Source organism: Scyliorhinus canicula, chromosome 4 (assembly GCF_902713615.1).
Source record: "Scyliorhinus canicula chromosome 4, sScyCan1.1, whole genome shotgun sequence".
NCBI classification, from domain to species: domain Eukaryota; kingdom Metazoa; phylum Chordata; class Chondrichthyes; order Carcharhiniformes; family Scyliorhinidae; genus Scyliorhinus; species Scyliorhinus canicula.
The window spans coordinates 92010802-92032457 of record NC_052149.1 but is presented as its reverse complement, the minus strand read 5'-3'; the positions used below and the strand labels follow the sequence as shown (position 1 = coordinate 92032457).

Genomic DNA, 21656 nt, shown 5'->3' with positions numbered 1-21656 from the left:
GAAGTCCACATCCCCAAAAAATGATTTTGTTTTTAAAGTAGAGTGAAATCATTTATTGCTAGAATCAATGCCACAAGGTAACGTTACAGCTCCAAAATAAACAAGTTTTAATGTAAATCATCTTACACTTTAATTATTGGAGAGAATTCACAGGAACAGGATTTATACCCATTTGGAAACAAATGGACTCATTTGCAATAGATAGCATGGTTTTGTGAAGGGGTGGCCGTGCTTCACTAACTTGATCGAGTTTTTTGAGGAGGTGACAAAGATGATTGATGAATACAGAACTGGCTTGGTTACAGAACGCAAAATGTAGCAGTAGAAGGGTGTTTTTCTGAATGGAAGGTTGTGACTAGCGGTGTTCCATAGGGATCTGTGCTGGGGCCTCTGTTGTTTGTAGTATACATAAACGATTTGGAGGAAAATGTAACTGGTCTGATTAGCAAGTTCGCGGATGACACCAAGTTTGGTGGAATGGCAGATAGTGTTGAGGATTGTCAGAGGAAACAGCAGGACATAGATAAGTTGGAGACTTGGGCAGAGAAATGGCAAATGTGAGGTAATGTGTGGTAATGCATTTTGGTAGGTCTAGCATAGAGGGGAAATACCATAAATGGCAAAGCTCTTAGGAATATAGAAAGTCAGAGAGATCTGAGCGTGCATGTCCACAGATCTTTGAAGGTGGCAACACAAGTGGACAAGGTAGTCAATAAATCATACAGAATGTTTGCCTTAATTGGACGGGGTATCGAGTATAAAAACTGGCAAGTCATGCCACAGTTGTATAGAACCTTGGTACGGCCGCTCGTGGAATATAGCGCACATTCTAGTCGCCACACTACCAGAAGGATGTGGAGGCTTTGGAGAGGGTGCAGAGGAGGTTTACTACAATGTTGTCTGCTCAGGAGGATGTTAGCTGTGCAGAGTGGCTGAATAGACTCGGACTGTTTTCATTACAACAACAGAGGTTGAGGGGTGACCTGATAGAGGTCTACAAAATTATATGGGGCTTAGATAGACTCTTTCCCAGAGTGGAGAGGTTAGTCACCAGGAGGCATAGGTTTAAGGTCAATGGGGCAAGGTTTGGAGGAGATGTGCGAGGGAGGGTTTTTTTTTTTTTTTTACACAGAGGGTGATGAGTGCCTGGAATGCTCTGCCAGGGGAGGTTGTAGAAGCAGATACATTAATGGCGTTCAAAAGACACTAAGAAGTGCTGAGGGTTTTGGCCAAGGGTGGCATCATGATCGGTACAGGCTTGGAGGGCCGAAGGGCCTGTTCCTGTGATGTATTGTTCTTTGTTCACATTTCTTCAAAGCTCTCAAATTACCATTATGTATTTACCGGAGAAATAGATCAGTGCCTGAAGGCCTGCTGGCAATGGTGGTACATATGTGGATTACCTTATGGCACTCAGTGATGTTACTCACCACTTGCGATCTTTAATTACCCTCATGATACTGCACATTTAAGGTGACAAACAACTTTTGAAAAATATCTATCTTTAAGAGGCATAAACAAATGCTTTCAACTTGTAAATATTTTACCTAAAGCCCAGCAGTTATAGGCGAGAGAAAGATGGTGACAATTACAAGCCAGGTAAAATTAGTTATTGAGTAGTTACAAATCAACAATTTCAAATATTATCGCATGCACATAGAAATTATTTGAAACAAAGTGGGACTAGTCACATAAATTATGACCGAGATGGAACAGATTGTTCTTGGCCCAGTCGAGGATAAACTTCTGAACAATTATTTTTATTTTCCCCAAAATGAGTTTAGAAAGTCACTTTATATATACCATTACCATCAGGACCACGGGGAAAGGGGAACTGGCAGTAGCAACAATTTTGTGGCATGTTTGGTGCAATAATGTGTTGTGTTAAGCACCAATAAAGCTCCATTTAATAAGACATTACATATGTGCCAATGTCCATTCACTTCTTTTTCACTAGCATTTTGTGTAAGATTTGTCATGAGTGGCAGACGGTGGTTTGAAATCTCACTTAAGTTTGTTCATTCAAGGCAACATTTCAACATTTGCACTTCAATCATATTTCAAACTTAGATCACTACAAACTTAGATAGCATCCAGTATAAACAAAGACATTCAGAAATATTGTGGGTGGATTTAGTGTAGATTTTATTGCACTGAAGCCTGGCTGTCATGTAGAAATTAAAGAAAAGTGGCAGAACTCAAAATTAATTTTAGTTATCAATATTAACCATGTGAAGAAAAGCAACTGTTGAAATAATACATCTGTTACTAAATCCAACCAATTATATTTTTCACACTGAAGATACCACACGGTGAGTTTTAAACAGTCAGATTACCTCGGTCTTGGATGGTCTTTGCAGCAACTTCTGATGTTCTTTTATTAATTTTAGACCAGCATCTAGGAGGCCATCCAATCCAGATTCTGCTCCCTCAACAAGACAGGCCATAACACTCCTCTGTGAAGACATTTAGAACATAATCTAAGCTTAGTATCAAATTAAAAAGAGAGAATTTCTTTGGAAGTCAATTATTTAGATAGCTGCTTGTTTCCAATAATTAACTTTATTTTATAGAAATTACGTTTTACTTTGGACCAGAAAGCTCAGTGCTGTCAGATTCTACATTACAAGCTAATAAAATGTAAAGTTGCCCCTTGCATTTAAGATTTCTTGTAAGTAATGGACAATACCATTTTCCACTGTCAACAATCACATTTCTTTGTATTGTGATCATCTCCCCCAGTCATTGCTTTTTCAATTAGAGGACCCAGTTCCCCCATCTGGGGGGGGGGGGTTCAGAAAAAGGGGACAAAGGAATGAAGGAATGAAAGAGAGAAATCACAAGATTCTATGGTTTCAACAAAATAATTCAAAGAGTCAAACAAAGCAAACACTACTTTGGGGAACCACCTACACTTATATTGTGGTCAATTATAAACTATGAATTACACATTGAATGGCAGAAACAATTAAGACAGATCTTACAAATTGGCTTGGCAATCCACTCTGCTTATATGCCATCAATCTTAGTCAAAAAATCCTTCAAAACTCCATCTTCCTCAAAGAATTTCAGCTCTTCTTCTTTTGGTATTTAGCCAGATTCCCAGCCTACAGCAACACACAGCCACCCAGAGTTCCACAGAGAGTATTGACCAGAAAATGGTACATGTCTGCACAACCTTAACTATGCTTACAACTATCTGGATGGTGTAGATCCACCAATGCTATCCTCAAACAAAGAGCAAAGAAAAGTCCAGCACAGGAACAGGCCCTTCGGCCCTCCAAGCCTCACCGACCATGCTGCCCTTTTAAACTAAAATCTTCCACACTTCCGGGTTCCGTATCCCTTTATTCCCATCCTATTCATGTATTTGTCAAGACGCCCTTTAAACATCACTATCGTCCCTGCTTCCACCACCTCCTCCGGCAGCGAGTTCCAGGCACCCACTACCGTCTGCGTAAAAAACTTGCCTCGTACATCTCCTCCAAACCTTGCCCCTCGCACCTTAAACCTATGCCCCCCAACAATTGACCCCTCTACCCTGGGAAAAAGCCTCTGACTATCCACTCTGTCTATGCCCCTCATAATTTTGTAGACCTCTATCAGGTCGTCCCTCAACTTCCGTCATTCCAGTGAGAACAAACAGAGTTTGTTCAACCGCTCCTCATAGCTAATGCCCTCCATACCAGGCAACATCCTGATAAATCTCTTATGCACCCTCTCCAAATCCTTCTGGTAGTGTGGCGACCAGAATTGAACACTATACTCCAAGTGTGGCCTAACTAAGATTCTATACAGCTGCAACATGACTTGCAAATTCTTATACCCAATGCCCCGGCCAATGAAGGCAAGCATGCCGTATGCCTTCTTGACAACTTCTCCACCTGTGTTGCCACTATCAGTGACCTGTGGACCTGTACACCTAGATCTCTCTGACTGTCAATACTCTTGAGGGTTCAACCATTCACTGTATATTCCCTACCTGTATTAGACCTTCCAAAATGCATTACCTCACATTTGTTCGGATTAAATTCCATCTGCCATTTTGCCGGCCAATTCTCTAAATCCTCCTGTATCCTCTCACAGTCCTCATCACTATCCACAAATCCACCAACCTTTGTCGTCCACAACTCTAATCAGACCAGTTACATTTTCCTCCAAATCATTTATATATACTACGAACAGCAAAGGTCCCAGCACTGATCCCTGCGGAACACCACTAGTCACAGCCCTCCAATTAGAAAAGCACCCTTCCATTGCTACCCTCTGCCTTCTATGATTTAGCCAGTTCTGCATCCATCTTGCCAACTCACCTCTGATCCCGTGTGACTTCACCTTTTGTACCAGTCTGCAACGAGGGAATCTTGTCAAAGGCTTTACTGAAGTCCACATAGACAACATCCACTGCCCTACCGGCATCAATAATTTTTGTGACCTCCTCGAAAAACTCTATCAAGTTAGTGAGACATGACCTCCCTTTCACAAAACTGTGCTGCCCCTCGCTAATACGTCCACTTGCTTCGAAATGGGAGTAGATCCCATCTCGAAGAATTCTCTCCAGTAATTTCTCTACCACTGACGTAAGGCTCACCGGCCTGTAGTCCCCTGGTTATCCTTGCTACCCTTCTTAATCAAAGGAACATTGGCTATTTTCAAGTCCTCCGGGACATCACCTGAAGACAGTGAGGATCCAAAGATTTCTGTCAAGGCCGTGGCAATTTGTTCTCTTGCCCCCTTCTGGGGTAGAGCCCATCAGGCCCTTTTAATATTTTTCAAGATGCCCAACACCTTGTCTTTTTGGATCGCAATGTGACCCAGGCTATCTACGCACCCTTCTCCATACTCAACATCCACCAATTCCTTCTCTTTGGTGAATACTGGTGCAAAGTATTCATTTAGTACCTCGCACATTTCCTTTGGCTCCACACATAGGTTCCCTTGCTTATCCTCCAGTGGGCCAATCCTTTCCCTGGCTACCTTCTTGCTTTTTATGTACGTGTAAAAAGCCTTGGGATTTTCCTTAACCCTATTTGCCAATGACTTTTTGTGACCTCTTCTATCCCTCCTGACTCCTTGTTTAAGTTCCTTCCTCCTTTCCTTATATTCCACACAATCTTCGTCTGGTCCCAGCCTTCCAGCCCTGACAAATGCCTCCTTTTTCTTTTTGACGAAGCCTACAATATCTCTCGTTATCCAAGGTTCCCGAAATTTGCTACATTTGTCCTTCTTCCTCAAAGAAACACGCTGGTCCTGAATTCCTTTCAACTGACATTTGAAAGCCCCCCACATGTCAGATGTTGATTTACCCTCAAACATCCACCCCCAATCTAGATTCTTCATTTCCTGCCTAACAATGTTATAATCAGCATTCTCCCAATTTAGGGGGATGGGTACCAGATTAGGAAGTTAGAGGTCAGTAAAGAGGCAGCAACTAAAGCCAGTAAGTTACTAGATAATAAACTCAATGAGACGAAGGGGAAGAGTACACAGGGAAGAGATGATGAACGCAAACGGACAGGTGGTCTGAGGTGCATTTTTTTTAATGCGAGAAGTGTAGCAGGTAAGGCAGATGAATTTAGGGCTTGGATTAGTACCTGGGAATATGATGTTATTGGTATTACTGAGACTTAGTTGAGGGAAGGGCAAGACTGGCAACTAAATATCACAGGGTATAGATGCTTCAGGAGAGATAGAGAGGGAGGTAAAAGTGGTGGAGGAGTTGCATTACTGGTCAGAGATGATATCACAGCTGTGATTAAGGAGGGCACGAGGGAGGATTCAAGCACTGAGGCAATATGGGTAGAGCTAAGAACTAGGAAGGGTGCAGTAACATTGTTGGGACTTTACTACAGGCCTCCCAAAAGCGAGCGTGAAGTAGAGGTACAAATATGTAGACAGATTATAGAAAAATGTAGGAGCAATAGGGTGGTCGTAATGGGAGATTTTAACTTCCCCAACATTGAATGGGACTCATGTAGTGTTGGAGGCGTAGATGGAGCAGAATTTGTAAGGAGCATCCAGGAGAGTTTTTTAGAGCAGTATATAAATAGGCCAACTCGGGAAGGGGCCATACTGGACCTGGTATTGGGGAATAATCCCGGCCAGGTGGTTGAAGTTTCAGTCGGTGATTACTTTGGGAATAGCGATCACAATTCCGTATGTTTTAGAATACTCATGGACAAAGACGAGAGTGGTCCTAAAGGAAGAGTGCTAAATTGGGGAAAGGCCAAGTATAACAAAATTCGGCAGGAGCTAGGGAATGTGGATTGGGAGCAGCAGTTTAAGGGTAAATCCACATTTGAAATGTGGGAGTCTTTTAAGGAAAAGTTGATTAGAGTGCAGGACAGACATGTCCCTGTGAAAATGAGGGATAGAAATGGCAAGATTAGGGAACCATGGATGACGGGTGGAATTGTGAGACTAGCTAAGATGAAAAAGGAAGCATACATATTCCGGCTTGGGTTACTGTCTGTGCGGAGTCTGCACATCCTCCCCGTGTGTGCGTGGGTTTCCTCCGGGTGCTCCGGTTTCCTCCCACAGTCACAAAGATGTGCAGGTTAGGTGGATTGGCCATGATAAATTGCCCTTAGTGTCCAAAATTGCCCTTGGTGTTGGGTAGGGTTACTGGGTTATGGGGATAGGGTGGAGGTGTTGACCTTGGGTAGGGTGCTCTTTCCAAGAGCCGGTGCAGACTCGATGGGCCGAATGGCCTCCTTCTGCACTGTAAATTCTATGATAATCTATGATAATATCTAGGCGACTTAAAACTGATGAAGCTTTGGAGGAATATCGGGAAAGTAGGACAAATCTCAAACGCGCAATAAAGAGGGCTAAAAAGGGTCATGAAATATCTTTGGCTAACAGGGTTAAGGAAAACCCCAAAGCCTTTTCTTCGTATATAAGGAGCAAGAAGGTAACTAGAGAAAGGATTGGCCCACTCAAAGACAAAAGAGGAAATTTATGCGTGGAGTCAGAGGAAATGGGTGAGATTCTTAATGAGTACTTTGTATTCACCAAGGAGAGGGACATCACGGATGTTGAGGCTAGGGATGGATGTTTAAATACTCTAGGTCAAGTCGGCATAAGGAAGGGGGACGTTTTGGGTATTCTAAAAGGCATTAAGGTGGACAAGTCCCTAGGACCGGATGGGATCTATCCCAGGTTACTGAGGGAAGCGAGGGACGAAATAGCTGGGGCCTTAACAGATATCTTTGCAGCATTCTTGAGCACAGGTGAGGTCCCGGAGGACTGGAGAATTGCTAATGTTGTCCCTTTGTTTAAGAAGGATAGCAGGGATAATCCAGAGAATTATAGACCTGTGAGCTTGACGTCAGTGGTAGGCAAACTGTTGGAGAAGATACTGAGGGACAGGATCTATTCACATTTGGAAGAAAATAGACATAAGTGATAGGCAGCATGGTTTTCTGCAGGGAAGGTCATGTCTTACAAACCTAATAGAATTCTTTGAGGAAGTGACAAAGTTAATTGATGAGGGAAGGGCTGTAGATGCCATATACATGGACTTCAGTAAGGCGTTTGATAAAGTTTCCCATGGCAGATTGACGGAAAAAGTGAAGTTGTATGGGGTTCAGGGTGTACTAGCTAGATGGATAAAGAACTGGCTGGGCAACAGGAGACAGAGAGTAGTGGTGGAAGGGAGTGGCTCAAAATGGAGAAAGATGACTAGTGGTGTTCCACGGGGATCCGTGCTCGGACCACTGTTCTTTGTGATATACATAAATGATCTGGACGAAGGTATAGGTGGTCTGATTAGCAAGTTTGCAGATGATACTAAGATTGGTGGAGTTGTAGATAGCGAGGAGGACTGTCAAAGAATACAGCAAAATATAGATAGATTGGAGAGTTGGGCAGAGAAATGGCAGATGGAGTTCAATCCAGGCAAATGCGAGGTGATGCATTTTGGAAGATCTAATTCAACGAGTGACTATACGGTCAATGGAAGAGTCCTGGGGAAAATTGACGTACAGAGAGATCTGGGAGTTCAGGTCCATTGTACCCGGAAAGGTGGCAACGCAGGTCGATAGAGTGGTCAAGAAGGCATACAGCGTGCTTGCCTTGAGTACAAGAGTCAGTAGGTCATGTTACAGTTGTATAGGACTTTGGTTAGGCCACATTTGGAATGCTGCGTGCAGTTCTGTTTGCCACATTACCAGAAGGATGTGGATGCTTTAGAGAGGGTGCAGAGGAGGTTCACCAGGATGTTGCCTGGTTTGGAGAGTGCTAGCTATGAAGAAAGGTTGAGTAGATTAGGATTGTTTTCGTTGGAAAGACGGAGGTTGAGGGGGGAACCTGATTGAGGTTTACAAAATTATGAGGGGTATGGACAGGGTGGATAGCAACAAGCTTTTTCCAGGAGTGGTGGTGTCAATTACAAGGGGTCACGATTTCAAGGTGAAAGGGGGAAAAGTTTAAGGGAGATGTGCATGGAAAGTTTTTTACGCAGAGGGTGGTGGGTGCCTGGAACGCTTTGCCAGCGGAGGTGGTAGAGGCAGGCACGATAGCATCATTTATGATGCATCTAGACAAATATATGAACGGGCAGGGTACCGAGGGAAGTAGATCCTTGGAAAATAGGCGACAGGTTTAGATAAAGGATCTGGATTGGCACAGGCTGGGAGGCCGAAGGGCCTGTTCCTGTGCTGTAATTTTCTTTGTTCTTTGTATATTCACCCTAGGACCCACTTATCCTTGTCCACCAGCACTTTAAAACTTACTGAATTGTGGTCACTGTTCCCGAAATGCTCCCTTACTGAAACTTCTATCACCTGGCCAGGCTCATTTCCCAATACCAAGTCCAGTACAGTCCCATCCTTAGTTGGACTATCTACATATTGTTTTAAGAAGTCTTCCTGGATGCTCTGTACAAACTCTGCCCCATCCAAGCCCCTAGCACTAAGTGAGTCGCAGTCAATATTAGGGAAGTTAAAGTCTCCCGTCACAATAACCCTGTTGCTTTTACTCCTTTCCAAAATCTGTCTACCTATTTGCTCCTCTATCTCCCGCTGGCTGTTGGAAGCAAAATAAATAGTTGCAGCAACTGCATATTTGCTTATTCTCAGCTTCTGGGTGTTGCCTCTGTCCTCTTTCGTCTGCCTGTACAGACTACTATGATCATCATCTTCATTTGAGATCTGGGGCGGGATTCTCCGACCCCCCGCCAGGTCGGAGAATCGCCCGCGTCCGGTGTCAATCACGCCCCCGCCGTGTCCCGAATTCTCCGCCACCCGAGATTCGGCGGGAGCAGGAATCGCGCCGCGCCGGACCCCCACAGCGATTCTCCGGCCCGCGATGGGCCGAAGTCCCGCCGCTGACAAGCTGCTCCCGCTGGCGTGGATTAAACCACCTCTCGTACCGGCGGGATTGGCGGCGCGGGGCGATCTGACCCCGGGGGGTGCCCCCACGGTGGCCTGGCCCGCGATCTGGGCCCACCAATCGGCAGGTGGGCCTGTGCCGTGGGGGCACTCTTTTTCTTCCACCTACGCCACGGTCTTCACCATGGCGGACGCGGAAGAGACCCCCTCCCCTGCGCATGTGCCCGGCGAAGTCCTTTCGGCCCCGGCTGGTGTGGCACCAAAGGCCTTCCACGCCAACCGGGGGAGCGGGAACCACTCCGGCGCGGGCCTAGCCTCGCAATGTGAGGGCTTGGCCCCTAAAGCTGCGGAAGTGGAGGCCCGACGCCGGAGTGGTTCACGCCACTCCAATACGCCGGGACCCCCTGCCCCGCCAGGTAGGGGAGAATCCCGGCCCCGATGGCTCACTGTCCTTTTATATGGTTCCAACCAGATTCACTCTCCAAGGTTTCAAATCTCAGCTTCTAGTCAATTAGAAAGTGGGAGGGTCAGTTTCCTTTCCCAGTTTCCCTTTTTAAATAGCTTGTATTTTTTGAGACATTCCCTGTGAGACAATGGATTCCATCACATTATTTCCTCAAGTAGGCAATTCCAAACAAGTGTATATACTCTTAAAATTCAGAAATGCATTTAGCAGAGAAATCAGAAAGCATTTTCAGGGTAGTGGAAATCTCGAACTCACTCCCCCAAAACTGACATTTTCAAGCCTCAAATTGATAATACTTTTGCTAGGACAGAACATTAACAGATATGGAACTACAGCAGGAAAATGGAATTGAGATATAGATCTGCCGCGATCGAACTGAATGCCGGAACAGACAAAGTGGTGAATAGCTATCTCCTATTCCTATGAAGAATGCTGGAGGGGAATGTAAAGTATCAGCGAGACTGCAAAGACAGTGCACAATGAAGTCATGGATGGATTTGAATATGAGGAAAGGATTTTAAATTCAAACATTCCAGGCGTCAATTTTATCAGCAGGATGGGGCGAGCAGGTTTTGAACAAGCTAAAGCTTAAGAGAATATGAGAACTGTCGAAGCGGGCATTTAAAAAAGACAAGAAGTGACAGAAAGGTGATGAGATAGGTGCAGAGGCAAACAGACAGCAATAGCTAGGAGAGAGGATTTGAAACGTAGCCCTCAGTGCCAAGGCAACAAATGGAGTCAGTATCAAGGGAATGGAATTTATGACAGGAGTCAAAAGAATGGCTCTGGTCTTCTGGACATTTAGTGAAGGAAATTTGACTCATCCATCACAGACTCAAAAAGTAGTCTTGCACAGCAAAGACTGCTGTTTGTGGGGTGAGCCAACAGAGAATTAAAAGTTGGGATACAAGTTGACCCAGTGCCTGCAGGCGAGGCGACGAAATAGAGGAGGAAGAGGATAGGGCCAAGGATAGATCACTGGAAGATTTCATAGGTGATTGCGCCAAACAATTCATTGCTGGGCAAATCACACTTGACTATAAATCAGGAACTTTGTCATTGAGAAAGAAAATGAAAGAAAAGTAGACAAGCCAGATAAATTAATTATGTTATGTAAAAAGATGGCAAACCATAAGTCTCCCCATATAAATAATTGAAGATTATACAATGTTTGAAAGGGGGCTTGACACAGCTATGATTATTCCAGGAATTTGGGACTCTTAGTAACTTATTTTAAACACCAAGTTAATTTCTATTCCAGTGCCTTCATCCCACAAGAGCCACACCTCTGGCTGATCATCGGGGGCGCATTCAGGCTGGCACAAGTTTGACTCTCCGTTGAGCTGCAAGTGAAGCATCATGAACTTGGCAAACAATCCACTGAACTTTCTAGATTGTTTTAGTATTTCTGCTTTGTATTTAAAGATAACAGATTTAAAATGTATCTGCAGCTCATATAGTGCTTATGCCCATATTTTAACATAAAACTTGTTCAGATGAAGCAAGAACAGAATTCACATTACACATTTGATTTATTAATGCCTGGAATGTTTCATTATTCAAAGCTGGAAAAACACAGTACCTTGTAACTGGGTGAATCATCAATGTTCTCTTCGTCAAAATGCAGCTCCATGCTCATGAATGCTGCCAAATGACCTATGTGCTTTACAAGACTTCTAATTGTTTGGCTTATTTTGTTCTGAGCTTCCATTACCATAGAAGAAATATCTGAATCACAGCCCTGGAAACACACAAACAGGCATCAGCTTGCAACAAGGTATTGAATAAAGCACTAACAGCTCTTCCTCAAGTTTTCAGAAATCTTGGAGCCATACAAAAATGTATTAAAATAAAACTTTGCTAGTATTCAATTTTATTTAAAACAGTTACAAAAAAATTATATTCAGCGAATAGAAAAACAGTTGCATATGTTGGAAATGTGCAACTAAAAACAAAAGTGCTGGGCGGACATGGTCGGTAAATCAGTGTGTGCAAAGAGAAAATGCAAGATAACATTTTAAGCATTGTTCTCAAGCAGATTTCCAGCAGTTTCAGTTTTTGGCCTGCAGAGCAGAGTTCCAAGAAAAAAAACATATTAGAAGGCAATAACAGAAATTAGAAAAAAAAATGTAAATGCAATTTAGTGAATTTCTAACAGTTAGAACTTAGCCTGACAGAATTTAAAATATAAAATCTTGCTTGACCCCATTTTTATAACGACCCTTCTCTCCTCCACCTTCCTCCATTTAAATCCGTGATTTTTATATTGTACACATATTACTTAATTCTACTGGCTTTTCTTATTGTGTTATTCACTCAAGTGCCCTTTCAATGTATTGCGAGGCTGAATCCACAAATCTCTGTGCCCAGAACATCCAATCTTTCCCCAGAGTATAAAATGTGTATTTTCTAACCATATTCTACAAGAGAGGATCTAACCATCGCCCATTGATATTCAATGGCATTACCATCGATCAATCTACCACAATCAACATCCTGGGGATTACCATTGATCAGAAACTGAACTGGACTAGCCATAGTAATACTGTGGCTACCAGAGAAGATCAAAGGCTAGGAATCGGATGGTGAGTAACTGATTCCCCTGAAGCCTGTCCACCATCTACAAGTCACAAGTGTAATGGAATACTCTCCACTTGCCAGGATGAATGCAGTTCCAACAACACTCAAGAAACTCCACACCATCCAGGACAAAGCAGCCCACTTGATTGCTACCCCTTACACACACATTCAATCCCTCCACCACCGAACAGCGGCAGCCATGCATACCATCTATAAGATGCACTATAGTAAATCGCCATGGTGCCTTAGGCAGCACCTTCCACTACCACCTAAAGGTCAAGAGCAGAAGATACCTGGGAACCCCACCACCTGGAGGTTTCCCTTCAAGTCACTCACCACCCAGACTTCGAAACATTTTACCGCTCCTTTACTGTTGCCGAGTCAAAATCCTGGAACTCCCTCCCTCATAACACTGTGGGTGTATCTGCACCACATGGACTGCAGCAGCTAAAGAAGGCAACTCACCACCAGCTTCTCAAGAGTAACTAAGGATGGGCAATAAATGCTGGCTTAGCCAGCGACAGCCACATCCCATAAGGCATAGGTGCAGAATTAGGGCATTCAGCTCATCGAGCCTGCTCCACCATTCAATCATGGCTGATGTGTTTCTCATCCCCAGTCTCCTGCCTTCTCTCCATAACCCCCTTATTAATCAAGAACCAATCTATCTCTGTCTTAAAGACACTCCGTGATTTGGCCTCCACTGCCTTCTGCGGCAATGAGTTCCACAGATTCAACACCCTCTGGCTGAAGAAATTCCTCCTCATCTCAGTTTCAAAGGATTGTCTCTTCAGGCTGAGGCTGTGCCCTCATGTTCTAGCTTTTCCTACTAGTGGAAAAATCCTCGCCACGTCCACGCTATCCAGGCGTCTCAGTATCTCGTAAATGAAATTTGAAAAAATATAGACAAGCTCATATTTACAGACTCTGGAGCAATACTAAATATTTTGTGTGCCCTGGAAGTTAGAAGGTGAAAGGGGCAATTTGATCCAAGTTTACAAGACAATTAGAGGAACTGATATAGGGAGGAGGAGAGAAACTGATTGGCCGGCAACATGCTGAGGTGGGAGTCCCTCCTTAAATTGAGCCATTAAGGGCTGCGGCGTAGCCAGTGTTCCTCTCGGCAGGTTCTCCCCTGTCTTTTTAGCTGGGAGTCAGGTGGCAGGCAGAGAAACCGGCACCTTGTATAATTTAGCCCATCCATTTTGTATTTCAGAGAATTATAAAAATTGATTTTGTAGCTCACTGAACTTATTTTAGATTTCCTCTTGTATCCTTAATCCAGTTTGTTAGCTTCTCTGTTCTAATGTATAAGTGGAAGGCATTTTCAACATGCAAATTAAAATTTTTATGTGCTATTCAAAACTACATTACACTTAATTTCTTGGAGAGCCGTTACGGATCTGCTGCTATACGAAGGGGAAAATACAAATAGAGTCACAACTGCTTTTGAATTTTGCTATTGTGTCTTGCGCGCAGACAATGAACATGAACATGCCTGCAATAGTAGTTGTAAGCTTCTACCCAATGTTCTAACTTCACCAAGCAATTCATCTTCAATTATCCCAAAGCAAGTGTCTTGCGGGACAGTGTCCATCCACAGCTTCATGAGAATTGTCACCCTTTCAAAGATTGACGTGGCTCTGACACAGTAAGTCTGCATGGCTTGATTATTGGTGAAAACTATGTAGAAGAAAAAAGTGAGTCATTAAAGTAAGATCACAATGTGAAATCGTGCACAAGTAAATCGAACCACATAAGGTAATGAGCAATGGCTCACGAGGCTCTTTCCTTTTGTCATTTAAAAAGTTTGCTTTCCCCACCATACCAAGGAGACCTAAGCAGCTCAGCTTTGTTGTCCAAATCTCAGAATAAATGTCTCATACATCATTAAAAAACATGCAGTTATTTGCATTCTCCTTTTAGTTCTAATAAGTTCCATCGTCCTGCTTGCAACTAGATGCAATTTAAAAAAAGACAGAATTGCAGACTTACAATTTTCTTGACTTTCTTCATTTAACTGTTCATAGGATTTGGAGATTTCCATCATCCCCTTATGAAAAGTTAGGAGGTCAGTGATAAGTCTATCAGGAATGTTCTCCTGTGATAAATGATTTCTTCCCAGAAAATCAACAGCTGCACCTATAATTTCCTTACAAACGACAGGCAATGCTGGCTCTGACCTTGTTAAACATATACTTTGAGAAACGTTCAGTAGATCTGTTTCAAAATGTAAATAATTTAATTAGCGAAAAAGCTTGGATAACTATTCAACCTTCCAACTTAACCAATGAATGCAAAATAAATTACTTAATTCAAAAAACAAATTGCTACAACAAATACCAATGTGCACATAAATGCATGTTGCCTCAGCTCTTAATTTTTCTGATTTTATTTCATATGCAGCATTAAAAGACAACATCGAACAGTCTTTCTCGGAAAACTTATGATGAAACCATTAAATGAAACAATGCCTTTTCTATTGGAGACTCATCAATGTTGCAATGGCAGTATTCACGGCTGTAAAGAAGCACGGTGGAGCAGGTAAAATTTAACCAACCACATGCTACACAACTTGAAATTTACAGACCTTATTCAGAGGTTACGTGCATTCTTTATCTTGTCACAGAGAAGCTATTGTGTTGCTTCAAGCTCAACAAGGCGAGCAACTGTCCTGAACTGTGGTGTCCAGAGTTGTCATGGCGACAATTTAATTTTCTTTCCAAAGCATACTTACTACATGTAAAAATTACAACATTCTCACTGCGCAATTCAATAACAAAGTTTGTGCCGACTCTGATAGAGATAATGAAAAAACAATATCAACTGCACTGAAATAAAACATTTAAATGTTGGCAAACTACTCATTCACACTTACTACGTGCATCAGAAATTAGAATATATATTGGAAGTATTCAAATCAAAAGGGTATGTATTTAGTAGCTGCAGAAATTGAAAGTCAACCATTTAGTACTTTCCAAAACATTCTGTCCCTGTGAAATGATAGATTTTAAAAACACCAACCAACATTTCAGCTGGTTTTAAGGTTTTAAAATTCTAAACGATCAAAGAAATGCAGACCATGGCGAGCTGATCCACCTTGTCCAAAATAACAGAACCAGACGACAAGGCTTCCACTTGAAGGGGGGGTAAGAGTTTTAAATTTAAACTATCCCACAGAAATATTATTTCAGTGAGAAAGTGGGTAATCTATTGAACAAGCTCTCTCAGGAGATGGTGGAAGCAGAAATTTGGCCATAACGTTTTTACCTAGCAATTTCTATTTTAAGGCAGTAGGTTGCTAAACTTTGCAGACCATGTCCCAGGTTCCATTCCATTGAGCCAAACTCAGCTGGGACACTAAAAATTAGCTTAAGAATGCAGGAGTTAGGAAGGAGGAAAAATAATTAGGAATCTGGGAGTTTCAAAGTGAAATAAAGACAGAGGTCCATATCATTCACTTTCTATTAGGAGCAGATAGGGATTCTGTTCCTGATAACTACCCATGTCTGTCACAGAGCACGCAAGTACGCAGGCAGGATTGGGCTTGAATTATGGTGCTCTCCAGATAAAATATCTGTCAACGCCATCAAGACTCCTGCAAGAAAAACGAAGGCTTACTGGAGTACAGTCTGTGCCTATGGAACAATATCTCAGCAGAATTAATACCTTCAGAACAAGAAATAGGGTCACGATAGAGTGAAGGCTGACAGAAATAATTGCCAAAAATAAAATATTCATTGCAGCAGCACATGAAAATAAAATAGAACGAATTAATGGAATCCACAGTATACATACAGTAGTATGGTATGGAAATACCTGTAGGATGTGCAGACTGTAGATTCTGAACACTAAGAGCTTGGATTCCTGCTAAACACCCAGATATTCTTTTGCTTTTGAAAAAGCTTCTGCTTCTAAGCATGGAAAAGTAGTATGTAATTTCAGTTGTTTCAAGCAGATCACAAATTGCTGCATTTATACATTGAGCAATATCAAAGTCCTGCCCGATGCATTCACACATTCCAAGTCACAATACAAACAGTACAGCACAGAACAGGCCCTTCGGCCCTCGACGATAAATGTTGGAATATATTCCTGATGGGACAATGGATCCATGGTAGCTTTCTACCTGTTTCATTGAGTATTTAAGTGTTATCTTTAATCTGACCTGAACACTTACTCAAACAAAATGTACGATTCAAGATTACCGCACTACAATAGTGACTGCACTTCAAAATTACTTCATTGGTTGTAAAGCACTTCAAAACTTCCAATGGCCATCAAAAGCACTACATTACTGCAAGTTTCTATTTTTTCTTTATGAGCAATGTTGGAACGGAAAGCATAAGGAAAGCAATAATTTTTAAACACAACATATATAGTATTTCATGACATTGGCAAAAATCACAAAATAAATTCAAATGTGGCAAACAATTCAATTAGTGACACTCCATTAATAATTAGAAGATTTTTTTTGTTCAGATGGTCCTGACTCAGGAAAGAATATTGACATTTGGAGAATTGCGGATTCTATTTTAAAAATCACCAAAGGGATTTTAATTCCGCACCCACCCCCTCAACAGTTAGAATGGATTTAGTCTCATCTGATTGCTGGTAGCCCCAACAATATCTCTCAAAGGAGTATTAGCATAGATCAGGGGTGGGCAAACTACGGCCCACGGGCCGCAAAAAAAAATGTTAAAATTTTTTTTTTTTTTTAATTTTTTATTATTTTTTTTTAAGGTTAATGGGGGGGGGCTGTTGGGTTACTTACTGGTATAGGGTGGATACGTTGACTTGAGTAGGGTGATCATTGCTCGGCACAACGTCGAGGGCCGAAAGGGCCTGTTCTGTGCTGTACTGTTCTATGTCCTATATGAGGCGCCCAGAATCATAACCGGGTGAAGTAATTATTTTACTTAATATACTATGCGGCCCTTTAAAATTGTGAATTTCTGAATGTGGCCGCTGCACGGAAAAGTTTGCCCACCCCTGGCATAGATCATGCCATCTCAACCTTGGGTGTGGAACTCAAAAACATAATCTGCCAATCCAGAAACCGGAGCCCCATCAACTGAACAATGTTGACTCATGCACTGCCAAGCAACCCAAGGCTCTCCTATCCCAAAGTAGGATCAACGGATTCCTAAATCTCGGTTGACAGCATTTAAATAGACTGTTAGAAGACATAAGCCAAACAGTACCAATTTAGAGAAATTTAAACAATGCTGTTAAAATGTGAATGTTCATTATAAAGATCATTCTGTAGTGTTATTTGTGAAGAGGGCAGGAAGTTAATTAAAGCATGGTGCTCAAATCGAGAGATAATTAAATGTCTTTCTGGGAATGTAGGCTTTTAATATAGAGCTTCACTATCTTAAAACAATTCAATAATCGTTTAAATCTAACAATGGTGATTGCTTTTGCTTAGAAATATGTAGCAAGTGAGAATGCCTCAATAAATATCAAATAAATAACCATCAGAGAAGAGACTACTGCATTTGTTATAAACTTTTATGCATGGAAGCCTAAAACAGTACAAATGAACACTTTTTTAAAAAAGGGGCTCAATGCACATTCTCAAATGCACACTTCTTTCCAAACTGAATAAGTTTAAATAAAAAAATTTCCATTGCAGGGTATAAATATTTTAAGGCAGTTTTAAACTATTATTCAACTTCACTAAACTGGTGAAATGTTACCAAGACCTCTACCTATCCTCCTCAACAGCATTCCGTCTAGAATGCAAACAAAGCACTAAGTGTTCAAGACAGAATTACAGCAGAGGTTATTCCAGTGCTTTAACAATACAACAAATGACATGTGGGGCAAAAAGCTATCTTTTTCCAGTTTGTTACCTCATTTCACAGAAATACGTTACAAGTTTTTCAGTAACACAGCTATTGACTGACAAAAGTCACTGTTCTGAAGGACTCTAGCTTCTGTTTAAGTTGGCAAATACCCTGTGAACTGGGCTTTTTAAAACTTGGAACAACAATTTACCAAGCATCATCTATTTCTTAACAATTAGTAAAAGCATTTTAGGTTTTGTTAGCTTAGTGTTGTGTGCACAAGACAACATGATAAATCAGGAGCTATAATATACAAAATATATATTGTATAATATATAAAATATATATTTATTAAAAGCCATATTTATTAATGTTTTAGAAAAATAAAAATCTATGGGAAATCGGTGTAACTTGGAACAACAGCAAATGGATTGTGCCACATAGCATTAGAACATATAGCTTTCACAATCTCAGTAATGTCATCAGAATTTACTGCTGGACACAGTTTACACAAGTCCATACAAAAAGTGTAGTGCACAATTAAGAATGGCATTACACAACTCTGTCAGACAGAAACAAGTGACTGTATTTAGGTTTGGAAGTTTTTGGATCCAAAATGGAGAAGAAAAATTCTCTAAAATGTGAGGGGTGGTGTGGTTGGCACAGGCCAGGTGCGTACGTGTAATAGAGACAGATCAGGAACATGCAGAACAGTACGTGAATGTGTCTGTGTGTGTCAAATACAGTACTACAAATGAGAAGGAACATGGGGAGGGCTGGCCCTCCCGCACTCGCAATACTACCACTGCGCGACCTGAAGAACCTAGAACTAGAACTCGAGGAAAAATGGGAGGAAGAGCTAAGGACAGAAATAAGGTTGGGACTCTGGAGCAAAGCACTGTTTAGGCCCAACTCCACCTCTTCGTGCGCATGGCTAAGCCGTATACAGCTGAAAATGGTGCACAGAGCACACCTGACAAGAACCAGAATGAGCAGGTTCTTCCTGGAAGTGGAGGACAAATGTCAACAGTGCCAGGAACTCAGCCAACCATGTCCACATGTTCTTGTCATGCCCCAGACTTGTAGAGTTCTGGACAGCCTTCTTCAAGGCGATTTCCAAAGTTGTGGGAGTTAGGGTGGAGCTGGTCCAAGAATGGCAGTATTGGACCAGCCAGAACTATTCATGGGGAAAGAGGGCCGACGGCCTTGTCTTTGCTTCTCTAATCACCTGCCGGAGAATCCTACTTGGATGGCGATGAGCAGCACCACCCACAGCTGCAGACTGGCTGGCAGACCTATCGTGATTTCTCCACCTGGAGAACAAAGAAAAGTACAGGAACTTCGGCCCTCCAAGCCCGTGCCAACCATGCTGCCCGTCTAAACTAAAATCTTCTACACTTCCTGAGTCCGTATCCCTCTATTCCTATCCTATTCATGTATTTGTCAAGATGCCCCTTAAATGTCACGATCATCCCTGCTTCCACCACCTCCTCCAGCAGCGAGTTCCAGGCACCCACTACCCTCGGTGTAAAAACACTTGCCTCATACATCTCCTCTAAACCTTGCCCCTCGCACCGTAAACCTATGCCCCCTAACAATTGACCCCTCTACCCTGGGACAAAGCCTCTGACTATCCACTCTGTCTATGCCCCTCATAATTTTGTAGACCTCTATCAGGTCGCCCCTCAACCTCAGTCGTTCCAGTGAGAACAAAGTTTATTCAACAAGTTTATTCAACCGTCCCTCATAGCTAATGCCCTCCAGACCAGGCAACATCCTGATAAATCTCTTCTGCACCCTCTCTAAAGCCTCCACATCCTTCTGGTAGTGTGGCGACCAGAATTGAACACTATACTCCAAGTGTGGCCTAACTAAGGTTCTATACAGCTGCAACATGACTTGCCAATTCTTATACTCAATACCCCGGCCAATGAAGGCAAGCATACCATATGCCTTCTTGACTACCTTCTCCACCTGTGTTGCCCCTTTCAGTGACCTGTGAACCTGTACACCTAGATCTCTCCGACTGTCAATATTCTGGAGGGTTCTACCATTCACTGTATATTCCCTACCTGCATTAGACCTTCCAAAATACATTACCTCACATTTGTCCAGGTTAAACTCCATCTGCCATCTCTCCGCCCAAGTCTCCAAATGATCTAAATCCTGCTGTATCCTCTGACAGTGCTCATCACTATCCGCAATTCCATCAACCTTTGTGTCGTCTGCAAACTTACTAATCAGACCAGTTACATTTTCCTCCAAATCATTTATATATACTACAAACAGCAAAGGTCCCAGCACTGATCCCTGCGGAACACCACTAGTCACAGCCCCCCAATCAGAAAAGCACCCTTCCATCGCTACTCTCTGCCTTCTATGACCTAGCCAGTTCTGTATCCACCTTGCCAGCTCACCCCTGATCCCGTGTGACTTCACCTTTTGTACCAGTCTACCATGAGGGACCTTGTCAAAGGCCTTACTGAAGTCCATATAGACAGCATCCTCTGCCCTACCTGCATCAATCATCTTTGTGACCTCTTCGAAAAACTCTATCAAGTTAGTGAGACACAACCTGCCCTTCACAAAACCACTGAAGATCACGTGCACCATTCGAGGGTCAGAGGATACTGGGAGTGGACAGAAAATGGGGGAGGGGGCTACCGAGAAAAGGACGGGGAGGCCAGAAAACAACTGACAAAAGACCAGAGAGCCTAGAACAAGAGAACGGGAAAGGGAACCCCCGAGGGAAAGCCGTAACAGGGAATGGGGAGGGATGGCACTGCCCACTTGTAAATAACGAATGACTACCCGCTGTACAGTGAAGGGCCCAGAAAAGGGCCCTGAAACAATGAGGGAGGTGGCAGGGGACTGACATAAAGGGAATGAATATGTACAGTGTAATCGGTACAGTCACTCTTGCTGCTTGTATAGTGAACAATATGTAAAAACTTCGATAAAAGATATTTCAAAATAACTAAAAGGGGACTATGTCCAATGCTGGGATTTTGCAAATTGTATCACGTCTGCATAGATTTCTTTATTTTGTATTGCATAAAATGAAAATTTTAATAAAAACATTTTCAAAAGAAATTATACCACGAGTGTAACTTCCACATGTTGCAAACTGTTTTTTCCAATTAAAGTTTTTGTTTTAATAAAGTTGGAGTACCGAATTCATTTTTTTTAGGGGCAATTTAGCGTGGTCAATCCACCTACCCTGCACATCTTTGTGTTGTCAGGGCGAAACCCATGCAAGCACGGGGAGAATGTGCAAACCACACACGGACAGTGACCCAGAGCCGGGATCGAATCTGGGATCTCAGCGCCGTGAGGCAGCAGTGCTAACCACTGCACCGCTCTGCTGCTCCTTTTCCAATTAAAGTTAATACTCTTTCCTCTTAAAAAATTGGAAGCCCAACCTACAAAAAGGGTAATCTTCTGTCCTTTCTGATCATGTTATATCCCTCAAATTCAGAACGCACT

At 42.5% G+C, this 21656-nt stretch overlaps 1 protein-coding gene across 4 annotated transcripts in view; it reads right to left on the bottom strand.

Annotated features, from left to right (window-relative positions):
• The window catches only part of kif14 (kinesin family member 14), a 160753-nt gene that overhangs the window by 34803 nt on the left and 104294 nt on the right, over positions 1-21656 (bottom strand). For 3 of the 4 annotated variants that reach the window (XM_038794811.1, XM_038794813.1, XM_038794812.1), the window contains exons 23-27: positions 16198-16292; positions 14374-14598; positions 13877-14061; positions 11381-11539; positions 2337-2456 (exon numbers count right to left, since the gene is read on the bottom strand). In XM_038794811.1, coding sequence (XP_038650739.1) covers positions 2337-2456; positions 11381-11539; positions 13877-14061; positions 14374-14598; positions 16198-16292 — 784 coding nt within the window. The remainder of the gene's footprint in view (positions 1-2336; positions 2457-11380; positions 11540-13876; positions 14062-14373; positions 14599-16197; positions 16293-21656) is intronic. The other variant, XM_038794815.1, reaches the window with a different exon arrangement.